Genomic DNA, 14626 nt, shown 5'->3' on the forward strand with positions numbered 1-14626 from the left:
TGAAGTCACCTTTCCCCTCCATCACACAGGCTTGGAGGCTGTCCAGGTACATCCCTGCAAGTATCCACTGGTACTTCACACTTCTTCACTGAAAAAAAATTATTCTAAGAACAAAACAGCTTTTAAGAGAGTAAGTTTTAATGTAAAATACACAGGTTTGAAAAAGCAGGACTAGTAACATTTCATCCCAGAAAGCAATTACAGAAGCAAGACGCTTGGATTTTCGAAAATGTGTTTAATTAATAATGCTCATTAACTACACAGTTTTAATCCATAAATACAAGTTAAAGTCGTAAGTACAAGATAAAGTTGCAAAAAAAAAAATCTCAAATGTGTGATACTTATTTTTAAATTTATTTCATTTTTATGGCTGCCTCTTAATATACTAAAGATGTGGAAATCAGTGCAACTTAAAGAGCTACCAGACAAAAACCTCTAAAGGATGAAGAAGGGATCAGCAGAGGGTATGTTCATCTCTACCTTGCACCTTCTTGTTAAAGGAACCACAGCAATCTTTGGTAGTGTATTAAAACACCTCAGATAGTTCATAGAGACAAACATTTAAAGGTTAACACTGTTTATATTCCTAATGAATCTGCAACACATATTTCTTTTCTGTATTTTTGTTTATTTTAAAAAGGACACTTAGGACAGTTTTGAGGGCTTGAAACTACAGACAATGGGATCTCTTCCTTTGCACTGAAGTCAGCAGCAATTCTGACACTGTCCTAGTAGGTGCAGACATGGGCCTGACGCATTTAAGGAAGTGGGAGGAATGGATCCAGTTTGTACAATTCATTAGAAATGATTCATGACACTTTTTCATGGATGGACAGAAAGATACCATAAGAGAGCATACAATATAAAACCATAAATACCCTATCACCCTTAAATAAGAAGTGTTGAGTTTACAGGGTTTCCTACAGAGAAATTTCTCATTCTAACCTGAACAAGGGCTTTCTGAAATCAATACAATCAAAAGACATTAAAATCATCCTACACAGGGTTAGTCCCAATATAAATGTGTTCTCTTTAATTGCTCATTTAAGGTACCTTTTTCTATTTACATTACAGTATGTGCTGCTGTCACCGTAGGACCAGATTACACTGAACATTAGAATAAATGCAGTGCAATTTCTTTCTCTCTTGGGACAAACTAGTGAGTAAACTTTAACATGATAGGAATGTTTCAAAGTGAAAATTGAAAGCACATTTCCCCAAGCCAGGGTTTCTCTATGTACAGCACATTTAGGAAAAGCAGCACAGCATCTCTGCGTGTTTGCTTTTCACTAAGTACAGCACAGAAGAAGAAGCCAACTATCTTTAAGAAATGGGAACAAATATAATCAGGGTGAACAAACAAGTGGCCAAAATATTTTTTTAGAGAAACAACTAAGAACTAAAAACACCAACTCAACAGAAGCAATGAATCACGTATTTAATGGTCAAGGCAACTGTTCAGGGTCTTTTCATTTTCAGTAGCAATAGGCCAGTGTGAAATGTCAGAAACTCAAAAGGGCCAACCCCATGTAGCACTTCTGCAGGGCTTCCACCATCCTCCTCCTCGTCCAGACCATCTCAAAACACCAAATAACAACACATGATCTCGGCATACAATGCACTCAATGCTTGCCACATCAGCCTTCAAAAGCATGATGCTCTCTGTGGGCTAGGGAAGAGAGGAGGAAGAGAAAGGAAGAGAAGAACATGTAAACTCTGTCAAGGAGTTGAAAAGATTAAAAAAAGAGAAGATAAAAATGCATAAATCAGTCAAGAGAGAAGACAATGTGCCAACAAGGGATCTTTCAGAATAAACTGATAATACATTTAGAGGGAGCCTAAAATATGAGATCCCTTAAAATCCTGATTGCAAATGGTTCCTCTAAATTAATATTTAAATTGGACAGTATGTAGCCTTGAGAGTTATTAAGAGATTTGTTTAATTTGTTTTGGGAATCAGGCACATTAAATACAAAACAGATTGTACAATGAAATTTAAAATATCTTTTGAATGATAGCTAACTTCTACATTGAAGGGACATAATTTTAATGCAATGTCAGCTGCTACATTCCTAAATGATTAATGATGAATCAGGCAGGATATTTCCATAGAAATACCCTACCAGCATCTTGTTTTTCTAATGAAGGTAGAAATAAACAGTACAAAATACTTACATTTATAAAAGACTGCTTTAAAAGACGTGTGTGGAAGAAGTTTATGAATCTTTTGTAAAACTTTTGCTCCACTTGCTGAAGAGGAATTCATGTTCCAGACTTGCACAACATCTTCACGGTCACAAACACTGACGCTAACCCCTATTACTTCATCATCTGCACAGAAGGGGAAGAACCATCAAGAAATACTTTAAAAGTGAGACATGTCTAATTTGCTACTTATGTATTATGAAACAGTGCCCAAAAGCTGGAAAAAAAATAAAGATATGAAAAAAAGAGCAATCTCCAGTGAGGAAAATACCAATGTTCAAACCAGACAAAGTAGTTACCAGAAAGAAGTTATTGGAAATATTACCTCATGGTGGTTTGTATGAAGTGCCATAGGATTATTCATCTTTGCTATTAGCACTCTTAGACTTGATTAGAATGGAATCACAAGACTCCCTCCAGTAAGGTCAGCAATATGAACTACTAAAGACAATTTACCCACAATGATGTCTACAAGCGGAAATGGGAGGATGAGAGTGAAGCAACTAAAACCCTAGGAAAAGTACCTGGTGGAGATCAGACACCAGCTTTTCCAGACTTTGCTCTCTTTTTCCTTTATATTTTGTCAAGGCAGCAACAGAAAAAAAAAGAAAACAAAATTAATGAAATTAATAAAGCCCCAGTCAGGCTGCTGCTGCTGCCAGTGCTGGTAACTCAGTGCTACACTGAAGAAGCCCTTTCTGGTGTGAAGTTCTCAGGATGCAGCTTTGTGGAGAGCTCCATGGCCATGCCACAGCTGGGAGCAGTGGCTGCTCCAGCTGTGAGCTCCATGGCACAGCTGCTCTGTGCACCCCAAGGAAATGGTCACTAACAATGCACAAAGGTGGTGTCAGAAGCACAAGGCCAAGGGCAAGAACCACCTCTCTGGACAGCAGAAAATCATATGTTTGCTTGAAGTCACCTCAGGACAACCCTATCAGTGTATAAAGGGTCTGAGAGTCTATTTAAAAGGTTATTTCTGAAGTGCTCTGTAAACTTGAGAAAGGCCATTCTTTTTTGTGGAATAATAGCCAGTGAAAGACAATTCCTACCAGGATATTCACTGTCACTGTAACAGCCACTTTTATCAGATATTCACGCTTAGAAGAGAAGCAAATATAGTGAAAAGAATGATGGAGAAATGTCTCAATCATTACCTGCTGCACAGCAATCTGTAAACTGCTCTCCAATAGTTGCTAGCAGTAGCTCTTTCCAAGCTGCAGCCTAAGGAGGCAGAAAAATATTACATTCACATTATTATTTCTTAAATTGAAAGTTAGGTTTTCTAGCTCAGTTTTGAGTGCCCTCTCTTTCTGAGGCTGTCTAGTCAAAAAGGAGTATTTATTGTAAGTGCATGCTGTGTTATATAATTAAATGTTGGGTCTGTACAAGATGGTTCATCTTAGCCAAGGAGATGCTGTGCCCACGTTTGATGAAGAATGAAGCAAAATAAAAGAGAAACAGGCATAAAGGTGTTATTTATGCTATTTACAAGGCACTGAAAGCTGGCTGAAGTTCACCTTCAAGCAAACCTTTCAGAAGTGACTGAGGCCATGTGGTGCATAGTTGGAGAGATCAAAAGTATCTTCATGTCAAAAAGGGGCTGTCATTCAGCCTCTGAAAAACAAGGCCTCTGGGGTCCCTAAATTCACTGCCCAGTAATTCAGGCTCTCCAAACCACTTGTCACTTCTGACAATCTTCACACCTTGGATTATAGGAGGAAAAAGACAATTTCAATTTCAGTCTTTTGTGACCACTTGGGACTGCGGGGGAGGAAAGCTGCAACTCACAAGGAAAAAGCCCACAGGCAAAAATCAATTAACTTTTGGCTGAAATTTTGACTACCATCTTTCAGCATTTAATGCCTTCTGCAAGGCTGTCACATTTTTCTGACACTTCACTTTTTCTGTTTAAAGGCCTGATCCAGAGCACACTTACACACATAAACACCATGTGTGAAGAGGTCAAAGCTCCTTTCTGTGGCAGTTCACAGAAGTTACTCACATGCATTTGATTAGAGAGGCAAAGAGAAACACAGTTATTTCATTAGAGCTCAAGGATATGCCTGAATAGGCTTAATCTTTCATACTTTTAAATGAAAATTTATATAATGTAGCATAGATTATCAGGAAAAGGTCTTTCTATTTTTTCTTTGTATGCCTATAAGCAAACAATCTCAAGAACAAAGGTGATTAGGAATTACCATGTTCCCAAATTGAAACATTGTAGCTTTCATTATTATTTGTAATACATTGCCAAATGTTATCTAAAGCAAGGGATACGTAATTATTGGAAAGTAAACTTCTGCTCTTTGACTTAAAAAGGTTATGAAAGTTAAAGTAGTGTTTGGTTGTTGTGTTGGGTGATGTAAGAAGTAAAAACCTTTACAACAGCTTTATCAAACAGAGTTTAAAGAAACTCCCTTATTAAACAAGGTTTGAGTAAAGAGTCCATGTAACATACCGTACTTTCTTTAGGGACCTTCATTTTCCATATACCTCCTTTGGCATTGCTTTTTTCTTCCCTGTTATGGGAAATAGATTAGTGAAAATACACATTCAAATCCACATCTAGATAACCCTATGTTTGTGGTTTAATTTTCCCAGAAAAATCCCATCTGAAATGCAATTACTAACTCCAGGCAGCATGACTCTGACTTCTGACATCAGAGATAATTCTTTCATTGTTCATATGAAGTGTATCTCTCAACACCTAATCCTTTTCCTAAGTTTTGTGAGTTGGAAAACGCTTGTATTTTCCCTGACTACAGACAATCTTTGAAGTGGCTGCACACTGCATGGGAACAAGCCACAAAACAATTTTACATTTTACTATGGTAACCTTTAATTTTGGAAAACCTCTGGCATATTTTCACAGAAGCAGCTTTTTACTCTTCCGTTTATTCTGTTTAATAAAAGAACATGAGCACACTTCATTTCAGTTTTGTGACAGCTAGAAATTAATTGCCCTTATTAAAAAAAGACTGGAGCTGCTGCGGGTCAGGGCAGATGTAACCATTAAACTGCCTTGTAATGACAAAGGCACAGAGCACTAATCTGTGAGCTTCTCAAGTTTATTCTGTCACAATGCTTTTTCTAAGACTTTAAATTAGGGCTTCTAGTTTCCTGTGAAGGCCATATTAAAAGAATAACCTAAAAATTTGTCTTTGGATTATCTATACCCAGTGTGATTCCTATAGATTCGTCAGGATCAGTGGTCTCCCATCAATCCTGACAGATTGCACATTTACATCCAGAGGTGGACAGTGAAGCTATAGTCTGTGTTTTAATAAAGACTCTTTGGTACAAGTCACTTTTAAACTGAACAAGAACCTCGGGGTTTCTTTCATTGGTCTCTTGAGTTCAGGTGTTTGCAGCCAACAGAAACAAGACCCTCCTGTCCCAAACCTTTCACTCGTTCAAGTTATTCCAGTGCCCATTCCCAGAAACGTCTGATGACAGCACACGTACCAAAGCAGGCGCCTTTCTCCCCGCATTAAATGGTAGCTACATCTCAGAGGCAAGTTTGTCACAGGAGGAATGTTGTTGTAGACACTCCAGAAATCCTTGAAAAGGAAAAATATTAGCTGCATTAACATAAGAGAGTGTTTCATGCAGATTTATTTCCTTGCTAATTTCCTCTGAACCAATTACACATCCTTCTCCTGTAGAACGGGCACCTTCTATGTTATAATAAAATGCTGTGAAAGGAACTTCTTACAGAATCATTTCTACTTTTATTTTTTTTAGATGCCAATCCTGCATATGTGAAAGTGGAAAAAAAGGGAAGCAGTATAAATGTGGATTATCCTTTTGAATCCGGAGGGAAAAAATCATCAAAACCAGAGTTACAGTGACTAGAACAAACCAGTACATAAAACTTCCTTAGCATATTAAAAAGATATATTTATATCAAATATCCACCTTGCTTCACTTAAGACTTCACTTAAGCATCATTATGATTATCCTGAGTTACAAAAACACCACAAACAATAATGCTGGTGAACTAAATGTCTAACCAGCAACCAACTAGTTTATCTGAGTGAAAGGTTTCAACCAGATGCAAAGAACCTGAAATGCACATGTTAATACAGGAGTGGGGAAGAAATGCAAAGATTCAAGTTACCAGGAACCATTGGATTATTTCCCAATGTTTCTGCTGGTAAAAGCAGAAGCTGTCAGGGAGGTTTGGGGTGGATAAAAAGGCACCCAAAAGCAGAGTGAGCAACAGGGAGGGATGATTGAAAAGATTCCAATCTCTTTACTCTTTATCTAACAGTTGGGAATAGAAAGGATTTTAAAGACATAAATTGCATCAACACGTGGTGATGCTATATTAATCATTAGTGCAACTCATTAAGTATTATCTAGACATAATATGTAAGTATTAGCTAATACATTAAGTAATATCTAATTCTTAATCACTAGTACAACTTTAGAAACAAGGATTGCAACATTATGTGATAAAATTTTGTGGCCCTTGGCAACTCTGCCTAACAGCCATTACCTCTACCCAGCCACAAGAAGAAATTGAAGACTACTAAAAATACGAAAACTTGGTATGAAATACCCATTTCAACTATGGTCTTACTCTTAAATGGTTGTGTACCCAAACCCTAAAGCTACTTGCAGAAGAGGGAGCAGAGAGTACACTGGTACATGGCTGTGGAAACATTTGAGAGCTCTTTTTGTACTGAACTAGGGACATGGTTTGGAAATCTCATGCAGTGTACAAAGTTGTGCAGACCTTCATGAGAAAGCCTTATTTAAAACTTCAGTAGACTGCTACAGGTGTGCTTCTCAAAGAGAAAGGTCTGGCATTACCGTAAAATTTCAGAGATATAGTGAAATAGTCAGCTTAGCACTAAGGTGAGACAAATGCCACTTTGCTACACACGTCATGCTAACTGTGGTATTAAAACAGAAATACAATTTTATTTGCAAGAGATACCCACTGCTAGGCAATGGCAGATGACACAGTATGCAGAATTTCTTACTGCTGCAAGTATTACACAGTTTAAGGGTCCTTTAATTCAGTTTGCTAGAATATTTTTTTAGACATACTCAAGGAAAGAAACCCCACCCCAAAAAAGCCACATGCTGCAATTTTTAGTCTTTGTGCAATTAATTTCTGTACTAGAAAAAGGAGAAAAGGCTGGAAAGATATTTAAAATACATCAAAAATTCAATGTACTAGCAGAAACACAGGAAGGTTTAAGAATCCACATGACAAATCCAATATTCCTCCTCCTTTCCCCATCCAGAAAGCCAAATGAAATGCAAACACTGACTCAGAAATACAAACACACAACACCAGGACCACTCACGTTTCACATCTCAGGTAAGCAAAGCCACAGGTGTGACTCATCCTAGGAGGAAAAATGAAACTTGAGGTGTGAAGTTACATTAATAGCATGTGGCAGCTCCTGTAGCAGAGCCAGGCGCCTTACCTGCACTGTTTGTACTGTATATATCTTCTTCAAATTTAATGCACATTCAGCCGCTGTTGTATCAGGAAGTGACCTTGAAGACAAAACACTGATTAATTAAAATATTTATTTTATCAAGGAGGTGGAGAAGGGAGATGGAGAAGGAATGTGAATTGCATGAGTGTGAAGTTGAAATGTTCACATGTCAAAGGGGAAGTCCAACGCCAAATTATCACGAATCATTTAAGCATAGGAGTTAGAGTTCTTTAATACTTGTGAATAAATTAATATTTTCCAGACAATTCATAAAACTAAACAGAAGTATCAGGAATTTTAGCCAAGCAGCACAGTGCTGCCCTCAGAGCTACCACACACCATCAAAGCTCTGCTGTTCACAGGCTACCAGAAGGGAACCGCATTATCATACCCCGGAATTATTTTCAATTACATTTAATACACCCCAGCCCCCGTTTTTAGCATTTTAAGGCGCTGCCGGTGCTTCACACTTTGAAAATGAAGCTCATCCGCACGCCTTGTGCTGCCGGGCCCTCAGAGCGGGCCGCTAGGTGGCGCAGGCGCACAGCCGGCGGGGCAGGCGGGCACGGGCACGGCGGGGCGCGGGCACGGCGGGGCGCGGGCACGGCGGGGCGCGGGCACGACGAACACGGAGGGGCGCGGGCACGGCGGGGCGCGGGCACGGCGGGGCAGCGGGCACGGCGGGGCACGGCGGGGCGCGGGCACGGCGGGGCAGCGGGGCACGGCGGGGCGCGGGCACGGCGGGGCGCGGGCACGACGAACACGGCGGGGCGCGGGCACGGCGGGGCAGGCGGGCACGACGAACACGGCGGGGCGCGGGCACGACGAACACGGCGGGCACGGCGGGGCAGGCGGGCACGGGCATGGCGGGGCAGCGGGCACGGCCGCACCTTCCCTCAGCCCCGCACCGCCCTCACCAGCAGTCACACCCGCCACGAGCTCCTCGCTACCCCTGAAGGGTGGGACAGGCGCATGGCCTGAGGGGAAGCACAGGCCCCACAGGTCGGGCTATGGCACACAACGCACCCAGGGAACCTCCACGACTCCAGGCAGTTCTTCCTCACTGGCACTGATGCCTTCAAGCCACATTTACCATCAGCATGCCCTGTAAAGCCAAGATATCCTTGAGCATCCAGTGAGACAGCCTTGGGCTGGTCTCATTGCCAGACAGCCTGGTACACCAGGCATGGTTCAGCTTCTGTAGCTCACCCTCACATTGACCATCACCAGCTCCCACCTGGAGCTGCTCCTCTCCCTCTAGGGCCTTCAGGGGAAGCCATAAGAGGAGTGGTTGAGGTCACTTGGTCTGTTCAGCCTGGAAGAGACTGAGGGGAGATCATTGCAGTCTACAAGTTCCTCGTGAGGGGAAGCAGAGGGGCAGGCACTGATCTCTGTGGTGACCACTGACAGGACCCAAGGGAATGGCTGGAGCTGGGCCAGGGGAGGTTTAGGCTGGATATCAGAAAAAAGTTCTTTCCCCAGAGGGTGGTCAGGCACTGACCTGGTTCTCCAGGGAATGGTCACGGTCCCATGGATGCCAGAGCTCCAGGAGCACTTGGGCAATGTTCTCAAGCACAGGGTGTGCCCCTTGGGGATGGTCCTGTGCCGGGTCAGGAGCTCAGTGATCCTCATGGGTCCCTTCCAACTCAGGATACTCTGTGATCCTTTCAGCACACACAGCACCAGCTGCATCCCATCATCTGAAAGGTCTTTTCCAACCTAAATGGTTCTATTTATAATCTTTTCCATGATTCTTCAGTGTGTGAGACATGGGACGGTGCATCCCACACCCCCAGAAATCCCTGTGTTCCTGTCACTGCACTAACATCCTAACACCCACCTTACAATTCCCAGCACACAATCTCACAGGCACAATTTTGGGGGAATGAGGTCAATATCGCTAAGGCACATTCAATTTCTTAGAACTAGAAACATTTTTCTTTCCCTTCAGAAGCTGAAGTAGGATTTCTAAAGAAAAACGAAGATCAAAGACAAAAGCAACCTCCCATTGTGTCTCAGAAGAGGAAACAAAAATGTGTAAAATTACTAAATCTGGAAACAGAAGCAAGAGAGCAGGTTTAAGGAAACAGAAGAAAACGCAGCTGTTGCTTGGGTACCAGCTGAAGAAAGGATAAAAGCAAACCAGATCTCAGCATCCCTCCCTGATACATCTGATCAGCATGAAATATGTCCAGGGAAACACTGAAGTTACTCTCAGTTGTTACAGATATAATTGAAGCTCTAGGCAAACCCTAGATATTCATGTAGAGGAAGAAATTTAATATGCAAAACTCCTGAAACAGCATCACATCTTCAAAAGTCTAATAATAGCTCTAAGGTTTTTTCAAGGCTCCTATTAAAATAAGCTGCTTTAAAAATACATACAAAACCAGCAGAAAAATACCTCCCAAGTTTTTCAGTATAAAACAGGCAAACTCACATCTGCTTTACTATTTGCCTGTTAATTACCCGAACTAAGAGCACATTACCATGGTGGAATTGGCAGGAAACAAACAAAAAAAATCAACAAGAAATTGCCATGGCACAGCTGGTAGTCCAGTGGCTCATGAACTATCAGAGCTCACATGAAAAAACTGATAAAACCAGCAACAAATAAAATCTGTCATCGACATGATAAAAGGAATTATCATAGTAAGGTTTGGAGGTCTGGGATTTTTTCATGTATGTGTTTTGGCATTTTTTATGTACACTTTACACTCAGCATTAAAGAGCAAAAAGATAAATTTACAGTATTTTACAGAAACAGAGCCAGTCAGATTACTTCTGAAAGCACACAAAAAAGGTAGTAAGTTCAAACAGGCTTTAAAATTTATCAAGTGATCTAACTATTTGTCAGTAGAGAGAAGTGGATTTACAACCAACTACCTCTTGTTCTTTTCTTGCTAACCATACTAGCACCTCTCTACTAAGGCTTTGTTCCATGTAGAATGGAACACAAACAGGCAAAACCTGAGAAATTTTGCCTCTTTTTGTCTCACCCCACTGCCCAAGAATTTACCTCTCTTCTGGACTATTTCTGCCACTGGTGGCTTAGCAGTCACCAAGGCATCTGGCATTACATATGCTGTACAACAGACACTATCATCACTTGATATCCTGGTGCTGATACTGCCACTGAGTTGCTTCAATAGTAAGGTCTACTCAAACAGAAGATTAAAATGTATTCTCCAGCCATAGCCTTCAAAGGTTACCTAGATCATCATGGTAGCCATTTAACAAATTTAAAGCCATTTAAAAGAGCAGCTAAGACAGGTAGACAGAATGTACCACTTCAAGGTTATAAAATGGTTCATTTTGATAGTTGCAAATGATGTTTTCCAGAGAAACTGTGACCAGCTGGCAGAAAGCACCAACCAACCAGAAAATTACCTATTTTAAAAGTTATGGTGAGTGACCATTTATTCCTAGTACCCTGTCTGGTAAATGCTCCAGGCCCACCAGATTACAGTGTTATTTCAGCCTTTCATTCAGCTCTGGAAAGTGTAAGTCACTTATGGATATGAGCATGAGCACCCAAATGTTTTTATCTGAAAAACAAACAATCAAGCAAAACCAAAATCCTACTAAAACAAACAAAATTGAGAAAATTATGATGCATCAATTTAAAAGTTCAGGATCATTTGCTCCAGAATTTACACCTGCACAAATTTGGTTGAATGCACGAGTATAAGGCAAGGACAGTATTTTAATCAGACAGAAGAAAAAAGCATTGACTTCCCTACAAAATTCCAGACTGCTGACAAATCTGAACTGTAGTGTTTCTGTTTCATCCAGAAACTCAGCAGATCCACACAGATGACCACTCAGAAGTTTTGTGCCTTGAAACCCATGAAATTGGGATTTATTTTATTTTTAGTTGAGTACACATTTTAGGTTAAGTTTAAATTAAGTTAGCAGAAATGACAGATAATTTTCAAGTGACAGAATCTGTAGAAATTCCTATTTCTGTAACTCTCCATCAAAAACTTGCACTTTAAGGTAGGAGTAGTGAGACGATTGTGAACTTTACTAAAAACCTCAGTACACATGATACTACAAAACAAGACCCTGCAAACATTGACCCTCGTAATGAAGCCATTATTGGATTCTTCCCATTCAGATAATACTGCCATCAATGATACAAATAATCCAATATGCCCTACTGACCTGTCAGTTACTGCCATGGTGAACAACTCATTTCCAAGAACTCAACAGGCCCTGCTAATCCCCACGAGCACAGGAACAGGAAGGAGCTGGATCACGGCACCAGCCTGGCACTGACAGATCCTCTGGGGGTGGAAATACTTGTTCTGTCACCACTTCACCTACAATTATGCATCTGGGTTTCCCATGGAGAGTCTGCACATAAAATATTTCTGTGCTTCTCCTGGTCTGCCTGTTTCGTGCCCTGTGATGTTACTGCATCGTCAGAACATTTATAGGAGAAAATTTAGTGCAGTATCAGGACTAATTGAGCTGCCTAATCAGGCCAGACCCACTGTACAGCATCTCGTGGTGAATCACACAGGAACATGGAAAGAGAAATAATCTCCACAAAATGAGTCCTAATGCCAGCTTTCTTTGCTACTCTTTCATTATTCCAGCATGAATAAAGAACAAAGGATACAAAGATAAATTCCATTGTTTTATCCATGAATAAACCTCCAGGTGGTTACGCTTATGTTAATTTCTGATGCTGAACTGTAGCTTTTCTGTTTTTCTGAAAAGAATTAAGTATAGAAGTTGTTTCATATGTGCTCACACTGGCCTTTGTTTCCCAGTGGGAATCTCATCACAGCTTTAGCGGAAGCTTTAAAAGCTGCCAAGCAGTTTTGAAAATACCCCTGTAAGTGCTTAGCCACAACTGCTTTTGGTATAAATAAGCAAAATATTTATTTACAAAGCATAAAGTCAAAAACATGCTGTGGCAACTAAATAAATCTGGTAATCCATTCTGAATACAAAGACTGATTTCAAGCCATCAAAGCCTGTCAAAATGCACTTACTGGATTGAACATTCTTATAATATTAACCATCATTTTTCATTGTAAGCCACCTACTCATAAGCTGTAATAGATGAAATAGATGATCCTAGATAAATAAATTTTGCTATAGGGAAGAAGGGAAATTATTAAGTTTAGTTTCAAATATCTGATGTGTTCAGTTAGGAATATTAACACATTATTAAAATGGTTCAGTTATCAAAATGTATCTACTCAGCTTTATAAAGATTTCATCTACAACATCCAGAGAGAAAAATCATCACATAAGGGCAATACCTTATGTAAGAATATTTTGTCTTTCCTGGAGTAGACAGATAACACTGCTTGTTTGACAATGTTTATATGCACATACTTCCCCTCACAAAGATACTGAAGAGTTAAACTATTCTTGCAAGAGAATTATGATTGTCTAAAGGGCATTGTTTGAAGTCAGGCAAGAAAACAGGGCAAGCAGGCCATGGTCCTGCAAAATAAAACTGGGAGGAGACACAGCCAGGACAGCTGACCCCAGCTGACCCAAGGGATATTCCAGACCATCTGACATTGTGCTCAGGATATAAAGTGGGGGAGGAGGAGGAAGGAGGGATGCTTGGAGTGATGGTGTTTGTCTTCCCTAGTCACGTGGGATGGAGCCCTGCTCTCCTGGTGGTGGCTGAACACCTGCCTGCCCATGGGAAGCACTGAATTAATTCCTTGTTTTGCTTTGCCTGCATGTGCAGCTTTTGCTTTCCCTATTAAACTGTCATCATCTCAGCCCCCTACTTTTCCAGCTTTTACCCTTCCAATTCTCTCCCCAATCCCGCTGGTGGGGGAATGAGCGAGCACCTCTGTGGTGCTTGGGTTCTGTCAGTGGGGTTAAACAGCACTATGTGATACCCAGGCTAAGTGACACTTGGGATTTGCAAAGTTTATTACGTAGGATATTTGCATCATGTCTACATGTACATCAAAAAGTATAACCATCTTCACAGCTTTGTATTTGCACAAATATCACACTCAGATCCACAGACCCAAATCCCATCAAGGGATGGTTTCAAGTGCATAAGGTGGTTTGTTATCCAGCACAGCCCAGTCTTTGATGGTCATGTCACTTGACTTTTCCTTTTGTGCAATCCCAGTGTTGATTGTGCTACACAATATAGTGACCAGATTAGTGATTCTCATATTTTGTTATATTCAGTAATGCATATTGACTCTTCATTCTAAAAAATAACTATAAAGAAAGACTATACAATGTAGAAAACCTAAGAAGGCAACCTTTCCTTTCAGAGCCAGAAGCCACTAAAAGCAGAACCAGAGTCTTCCTGAGATAAGCACAAGTGTAAAGAGCTACCAGCATGAATCAGCCTCCCAAGGTGGCACCAAAAGCCCCTGCAAGCTTGCTGAAATTCCCCCTGCTCCCTAACATCACTGCAGGCAAGAATCCTACCAATGAGACATGTGGGTACGAACGTGGAAATCTGTAGAATGGACAAAATAAATAGTAGATCTAAACTCGTGTTTTCCAAACTTCTATCACTTGACCTTGGAACATTTTAAAAAGGAAATCTCATTTATCTGAAGAGTAAAACACCTGCCAGCTTCTCTGCATCTTCTTTGGAACTGCTGACCTGCAAGCATTTGAGGATCACAGATAGGATCTTTTTTTTGTCAAACTGGTGAATAATATTCCCCCAAAGCTTTCATCATGCTCATTTTCCCAAGGCATTTACAGGGTAAGATAGCAGAGAGCACTATCAGATGGTTGCTATTTCAGACACGGATACCAAGAAAGGCTTAGCACTAACGGGAAATGCAGATACCCTGTGACACGTGTGGGATGATGGCAACAAACCAGGACCTGGCCACAGGATTCCAGCCTCCAGATGTTCAGCCTGTGCCAAGGAGTTCACAGAAACAAGTGCTGATGTAGATAAAATAAAGGCATTTACTTCTAAAGCAGGAGATGGATCCAGT

At 40.7% G+C, this 14626-nt stretch overlaps 1 protein-coding gene across 1 annotated transcript; it reads right to left on the reverse strand.

Moving 5' to 3' along the window:
• Positions 1-224: 224 nt before the first annotated feature.
• EIF4E3 (eukaryotic translation initiation factor 4E family member 3) lies at positions 225-7573 on the reverse strand. Its single transcript, XM_036391233.2, has 6 exons — positions 7530-7573; positions 5674-5768; positions 4667-4727; positions 3360-3426; positions 2176-2331; positions 225-1669 (listed from the first exon to the last, which is right to left on the reverse strand). The coding sequence occupies exons 2-6, from the start codon at positions 5697-5699 to the stop codon at positions 1638-1640; spliced, it is 342 nt and encodes a 113-aa protein (XP_036247126.1). The 5' UTR covers positions 5700-5768; positions 7530-7573; the 3' UTR covers positions 225-1637.
• Positions 7574-14626: the final 7053 nt, after the last annotated feature.

This window comes from Molothrus ater, chromosome 11, assembly GCF_012460135.2.
Source record: "Molothrus ater isolate BHLD 08-10-18 breed brown headed cowbird chromosome 11, BPBGC_Mater_1.1, whole genome shotgun sequence".
NCBI lineage: Eukaryota > Metazoa > Chordata > Aves > Passeriformes > Icteridae > Molothrus > Molothrus ater.